The 7409-nt window shown below is 34.7% G+C and overlaps 1 protein-coding gene across 1 annotated transcript in view; it reads left to right on the forward strand.

The window, feature by feature from the left end:
* Nucleotides 1–1499: 1499 nt before the first annotated feature.
* Nucleotides 1500–7409, forward strand: part of LOC103466811 (protein FAM3C-like) — an 8788-nt gene continuing 2878 nt past the window's right edge. Inside the window, exons 1-9 of the mRNA XM_008412672.2 lie at nucleotides 1500–1563; nucleotides 3598–3636; nucleotides 4153–4236; nucleotides 5009–5065; nucleotides 5140–5248; nucleotides 5431–5489; nucleotides 6256–6306; nucleotides 6377–6461; nucleotides 7277–7403. Coding sequence (XP_008410894.2) covers nucleotides 1545–1563; nucleotides 3598–3636; nucleotides 4153–4236; nucleotides 5009–5065; nucleotides 5140–5248; nucleotides 5431–5489; nucleotides 6256–6306; nucleotides 6377–6461; nucleotides 7277–7403 — 630 coding nt within the window. The 5' untranslated portion in view covers nucleotides 1500–1544. The remainder of the gene's footprint in view (nucleotides 1564–3597; nucleotides 3637–4152; nucleotides 4237–5008; nucleotides 5066–5139; nucleotides 5249–5430; nucleotides 5490–6255; nucleotides 6307–6376; nucleotides 6462–7276; nucleotides 7404–7409) is intronic.

Genomic DNA, 7409 nt, shown 5'->3' on the forward strand with positions numbered 1-7409 from the left:
AAATCCGGCCCTGCATACTGAGTATGGCTGAAACAAATAGTAGTGATGAACTAGTTATTTGTAATCAATTAATCGTGGAGTATAAAGACTAAAGGCCAACTGGTGAAAAAATCTACTAAGAGCAGTATATAAGTCAAAATTATATAAAATACATTTTGCATTTAGGAATAGATAAAAAAAGAGCAAGATTACATTCTAAAATCTATTAGGATCTTAAAAATAGATTTGAGCAAAAATGTATGTAACACGCTTAAGTATAAGTAATAAGTTCCGTAATAAAGGAACTTTATTACGGAACTTAATAAAGTTCCTTTATTAAGTTCCGTAGTTCAGGAAACTACCAGTGACTAAAATTTTTATTACACAAAGTAATAAACATAAAAGTAATTATTTATAGGATATTGAAGTAGCCCCTGAGTGAAAAGAGTAAAGATTAGTTTCCTTTCAACTCACAGCAGTAACATTCCTACAGTGAAAGTCAGCGTTAAAGTTCACCAATCAGCAGCTCTGATTTAAATGTGTCATCAGCTGCAGTATTCACAAAGGTAAAGCCTTTTTCTGACGGTGTTTCCCAAAGGCTGAATGTTGGTATCAAGAAAGAGAAGGACCTAAAACTGAGCCTTGTGGAACACCGTATTTAAATGATTATCAGTGCTTACAGAAACAAACGTATCTTTATCAGGAAATAGTCTGTTTATCAGGATGTTTCAGTCAACCGTGTCAGAATTATGACTGATCAGTATTTTGATTTAGGTGAAAATGAATATCTGACATGACCTGTCCAGGGTGACCCCGCCTCTCGACCGGTACGCTAGCTGGAGATAGGCACCAGCAACCCTCCCGACCCCACTGAGGGACAAGGGTGTAAGAAAATGGATGGATGGATGGATGGATGAATATCTGACATGATGATGGATGAGCTGAAGCTTTCACAGCCTGACGGAAACGAGACAAACGGGCTCAGTAAACGCGCTCTGGAAACTGAAACTTAAATGCTGAGACACTCCCTGAGCTCACCACAGGCAGTGTGACCAGAACAATCAGCTGCAGACCCAGACGAGCAACTTCTTACACTTAACAGAGGCCATGAACCTGAAACTTCAGGTTGACATTCAGATTCGTTTCAAACTGAACAACCGCGTGGTTTCCTTAAACTTCAGATCCAGATCAATCAGATTCAGATTGATTTTGAAACGAGTAACACAAAATAATCATGACTAATAAACATAAGTATTATCAAAAGGGTTATTTTTACACTATTAAAGTGTTAAATTTAGATAGATAATTAATTATGAAGCTCAAAAAACCGATGCAAACTAAAAATAAACTCCTTCTGTAAACTAATATAAAACATTCCTAACTCTATAGTTGATGTGAACGTAATTATCTTTTCAGGAAACTCCTCTGGCGTCTGCAGCCGGACGGTGACAGTGCAGCTGCTGATTGGCTGTTGCTAGGCAGCAGGGGGCGGAGCAAGTTCAACCTGTTCCTCCTGGATTCCACCTGAGGCCGCTCACAGTGAACGGCAGCCGGACGTAAGAAACATGTTCACCTTCAGAGTCGGTCAGTTTTACCTCATTTCTTCATGATTTTGATTTATTTCTCTGCTCTGTTTGAAGGTCAGCTAATATACCTGTACAGGTGTTTACAGTAGAGCAAAATTACCCGTACAGGTGTTAGTTGTTAGCAATAGAGAAAATATACTTGTACAGGTTTTAGTAATAGAGAAAAGTTACCTGTACAGATATTAACTGTTAGCAATAAAGCAGAAGTACCTGTACAGGTGTTAAGAATAGAGTAGAAATACTTTTATAGGTGTTAATAGTAGAGTAAATATCCTGTACAGGTGTTAGTATTAGAGCAGAATGACCTGTTCAGGTGTTAATGATGCAGCTAGTTCACCTGTTCAGGTGTAGCTCGTGATTCGGGTACAATCCTGCCTCACCTGTTTACTTAATATTTCAGGTATTTCTTTCAGACGGTCTGGATTTGGTTCATTTCACCTGCTAAAGATTTTAATTTCCGATGTTTTAAAGTGAATCACGAACCAGAGTTTCACTGAAAATGTTTCTAATCTTCTCTTCCTACTATCTCAGGGAGTGAAGTTCAGATCTTTATCTTGATTTAAGAGAAAAATGAGTGAATAAGAAGACATGCCAGTAAAACTAAAGACTAAACCAACCGGACAGCCCAGCTTCTTGTGTCCCAGGGTTTACTGCCGTTCTGCTTCGGTTGTTAAAGTACATAAAGCATTTTAGTGGTTTTGCTGCTTTGTTTCTGAAATCTTCTGGATCAGCAAATAATCTTTGCTGCATCAGCGATGGAAAGAGGTTGACATCTTGATGACGTTTTCCTCAAAGCATCCAGAAGAAAACAGTTTCTAATGTTTCATTTCTGACAGAGAAAAAGTGAAGATAAAACTTCAAACAATCCAGAGAGTTTTTTTTTTTTTACACTGTTCTGTGTGAGAAGAGCAGAAATTTGTCACAAAATGATCACAGTGTCCTTATTTCTTATCTGATTTCTAGAAAATATATGCCTTAAAGCAAAGCTGAGAAAATTACTAATGTTAACGTAAAAATATATGTTCCACCTTTATAAATATAAACAGTTTGGTTTCTCTAATTTCTGTCAAAATGCAAGAAATGACTAAAAGAATTTCTCTTTTCTATTGGACAATTAAGTGAATTTGACAAAATTACTGTTGTATTAGTTTGTTATAGATTTTATGAAATATTTTATCCTATTTGAAGATTGTTATGAATCTTCCTATGAACTAAAGAGTCAATAAGTCCAGCTTCTGTCCTTTATTGAACTTTAAGGAGTTACAATGGCTGCAATGCACCACAACAGGAAAATGATGCTAAAAACAAATGATGAACAACTCAAAACTTCCTTTTTCTCGATGTCCGCGTCGACTTTACGCCTAACGGAGCCCCGTTTCCGTGGCAACCAAATGAGAACAGCTCCGCTAGCCAGAAGAGCAGAGAAGCAGTCTGACAGCCTCGTAAAAGCTCAGAATTAGCCGTAATTTCCTTGATTTATGATGCATAAAATTTTTTTTTAATCAAAATCTCTCATTTTGATTCATTTGGATCCTGGTGGAACAGGAAACCCAGGAAATCCCAAACAGAACCGTCCGGTAAAGTTTCATGTCTGTTCAGGAAGAGCTTAGCACTTATTTTACTCTATTTGTTTTATCAGTTTTATTTATACCTGAACATAAAACATAATGATGAGTGTGTTTTTACTGTGTTCGATCCTCACTGTCTCTTCAAGACGCTACAACTTTTCCCTTATAAGTTATTTGCAGAAAATTTACATCTGATTGTAAAAATCAGTTTGAATTGTCGACTTGTTAAAATGTTTGGACAGTAATCTTGATATGTTCACAGATTGATGTTTTTTTTTTTTTTTAAACTCTAATCAGTTTTTCTGAGTTTGTGCTGAAGCTCGTTTTGAATCCTTTAATCTTTGGTATAATCCTGAAAACACTCGGAGGATTTACCTGCCGCAGACGATGATTCATCCTCTCACCTGTCTGACCCGTTCGCCCTGAAAAACTCAACATTCACAGAATCACTTTTTATATTTCAGGGAAAAAAAACATTGCGAATCAATGCAACGTCATCAGATGTAAGTTTCAAACCTTTCTGATTTTATTAGTTTGATAAAACTGCAAAAACACAAAAATCCCTTCCAAGTCTTTTTGACTATTCTGGTGCAAATATCTTAATGTATATGAAATAAGACAAAACTAACTTATAAGTAACTTTTCTGCAAGATATAGGAGCTTGTTTTAAGTAAACAATTCATTACTATTGCTGAAAAAGGTTGTTTCACGTATGGGGAAAATGTCTTTTAAATACTACTTTTCATCAATATTAAAGTATTATTGGCTTAATAAAAATCCTCTATATTTTGCTAAAAACTTACTTCTAGGTTAGTTTTTGACTTATTTCTAGTGTACTAAGGTACTTTGCTCCAGAAACTAAACAAAAATACTTGGTAAGATTTAGTGTTTTTTGCAGGTTGCATCGTTCCTGCTGCAGAAGTAACCTGACCGGATCAGAACCTGATCAGAAAACCTTCATCTTTAATCTGGTGTTGTTTCTTTAAAACAGATTCTTTCGTTGATGTTTTGTCTGTCAGGGTTTCTCCAGGCACTGACGTTCTTCATCCTCCTGCTGTTCATCGTCGTCATCTTCCTGAAGCTCTTTGATGACCCGATCACAGGTCAGAACCTCCAGATTCTGCTGGTGGAGACCGTTTCTGTGCCACAGTGATGATGATGATGATGTCCTGCAGACTTTCTTGTTTTCTCCATTAAAGTGACTCATTTCAGGTTTCCTGGACAAGAAACTGATTTTATCAATTAATCCAAATTTTTGTTTTTGAAAATTGCATTTCTGGAAAATCTGGATTTTGTTTTTTTACCAATCTGGTTACATGTGATGATGTCACTGCACCCAGATCCGCCATCTTGTTTGACAAACGTGTTTTTCATCTTTGATTTATTTGGACTTTTAATTCAGATCAACTCTACAAGGAATACTAGGGATCAATTTTTTAATTTTTTTTAAATTATGAGAATAAAGTTATAATTTTACCAGAATACAGTTGTAATGTTAGGAAAATAAAGTAGTAATTTATGAGAACTCCAACATGAAAAATACAAATTAAATGAGGAGCGTTGAGAATCTCAGGTAGTTATACTTTAGTATAAGTTTTACTCAATAAAAACACTTAACCTTTATTTTGTTAAAATTGTGTTTTTCTTTCTGTGAATATTATGAACACTTTCTCGTAATAAAACAAAAATTGTAATAGTTTGGCCTCAGTTCTCTGTTGTCCAACTCACAGAAGTGATGTTTGGAAAAAAAAAGGCATTTTTTGAAATTATTTTCTGTAATTTTTACTTTTTTTTTTTTCTTTTTTTTAGAAAAGAAAGCAAACAAAAACTGATTTATGACTGATTATTTTTACTGAATTGCTCCTTCTGTTGCAGATATAACTAAAAATGCGCTGCTCACCGGTCGGACCTCCAAGATGGACGCCAACGCAAGTGAGTCTGGACCCGGTCAGAACGGACCGGATCTCCTGGGTTAGTTGGGATCTGATTTGTGTTTGTTTCTGCAGAAGGGTCATGCTCCAGGAAGAACGTCTGTCCAGCGAATCACATCGGCTTCTTCGTCCAGAGCGGCGCTGCAAACGTTGTTCCTCCAAAGATCTGCGTCAACAACAACCTGTAGGATCTCTGTCCTTTTCTTTCTGTCGGCTGTTTGTCTCTTTATAGACGTTTAATTCTGTCTGTTTGGTCTTTTTCCTGGGGTTTCAGCCTGTTTTCTGTCTCTCTGCACCTTCTGCTGTATTTCAGTCATGTTGTTGTTCAGATGATGTCTGTTGACTCTCAGCGTTTTGTTGCTTCAGGGCTTTAGGAACCATTATGAACAACGCTGGCGGCGGCATCAACATCGTGGTGGTAAACGGTGAGTGTCTGGGATTAAATCTGGGTTTTTACATTTTAATTTAGAGAGTAATTAGAACTCATTTTGCCTTTATTTAACTTAATCTGTATTTTTTTTATTTGCTTCTAAAACTGTTTTCATTATAAAAGCAGCTGTTTTTACGGCGTGCGTATCAGGGCCATTGTAGAAAGGGGAAAAAAAAAAGGAAAAGTAAATTTCTACCAAAAAAATTCAAAAAATTTTCCATTAACCCCAGACATTTTCTGGATAGAAATTCAAAATTTCTGAGCTTGAGAAGTAAAAAAAAAATGCTTGAACATTTTTTTTTTTTTTTTTTTAGATTAATTTTAGAAATCTTATAGAAAATTCTTGGAAATTTCTGAGTTTCAAAAGTTTAAAATTTGCTAGAACAAATCTGAAATTTTAAGATTTAATCTTATAAATCATTTAGGAAAAACTGGGAAATTTCTGAGTTTCAAAAGTTAAACATTTTTGAAATTTTTTCATCATTGTAATTTTCTTTTTCTCAACCTTAAGTTTTAATTTCCAATTATTTCTGAGTTTAACATTTTTGTCATCATTTTGACTCCGTTCTTAAAACAGGTGATCAACGCAGGAAGAAAAATACATAAAAAATTACTTCACATCTTTTGTTTTTTCTTGCAGTGACCCCTATATTCTGTTACAGATTAGAAGCAAAATAAAATGATTTCCAGTATTTTATTAATAATAACCGTAGAACCCGCCCTGAGCTCCAGGCTGATCTCACCTGGTTTGTGTCCGGCAGGTAAATCCGGAGACGTCATGAAGACGGATCACTTCAACATGTACAGCGGCAGTAAGTCGCCGTCTTCAGGCCGGATTCTGTCGGATCTGAACGGATCCTGATGCTCAGGTTTGTGTTGCAGGCGTGGAGCCGCTCATCGAGTTCCTGAAGGACATCGAGGCGGGTTCTGTGGTTCTGATGGCCGTCTTCGACGAGGGATCCACAAAGTCAGTTCTCCCTGAAGACGCTTCATGTTTACGGAGAAAAACTTAAATCTGCTCCGAGGAAAAAAGACAACGTTTCTCCTGAGCTTCAGAAAAAATACCAGAAATAATTTGATCCCAGATTATTTTATTAACTTCATCAAAATGAAAATTTGACATTAATTTTATCTGATTTATGACTTGATCACATAAATTCAGTCCAGCTGTAATCAGAGTTTCTTCTTAAATTTATCCACAAATCACATCAGAAATCTAATAATTAAAGATTTTTACTGTCAGATTATTTATCAGATACATAAAGAAATTTGGTTTATTTCAGAATAATGATGAATTTATACATTTACTTATAGTTTCTAATTATTAATTTATACATTTTTATTTATTCACTTCTAGTTATTAATTGTTTATCTATTTATTTCAATCATTTTATTTACCAGCAAATATTTTACTATTTATTTATTTACATATTGATTTATTTTTATTTATTGCATAATTATTTGTATTCAGTCAATTTCTTTTCATATTATCTGTATTCATATTATTTTTTCACTAATATTTATTAATCAATATCATTCATTTAAATTTTTTAAATTAATATAGTTAATTAGTTTACTTGCCAACATTTATTAATTTATTAGTTAATACAATAATTAATATATTACTGTATATAATTGTTTTTACAATAAACAATTATATACAGTTTCATATTTAAATTAATATAAATTTTTACATAAACAATAATTTTTATAAGTCAATATTTATTTATTTATTTATTTATTCCTGTATCAGACCCGTCATCCAGGTTTTTGTCCCGTCAGGTTAAATGAGGAGGCCCGGACTCTGATCTCGGACCTGGGAAGCTCCACCATCCATTCCCTGGGATATCGGGATAACTGGGTGTTTGTTGGTGGGAAAGGAACGACGGGGAAAAGTAACTTTGAGAAGGTGAAG

The sequence above is a fragment of the Poecilia reticulata genome, linkage group LG6 (assembly GCF_000633615.1).
Source record: "Poecilia reticulata strain Guanapo linkage group LG6, Guppy_female_1.0+MT, whole genome shotgun sequence".
In the NCBI taxonomy this organism is placed as follows: Eukaryota; Metazoa; Chordata; class Actinopteri; order Cyprinodontiformes; family Poeciliidae; genus Poecilia; species Poecilia reticulata.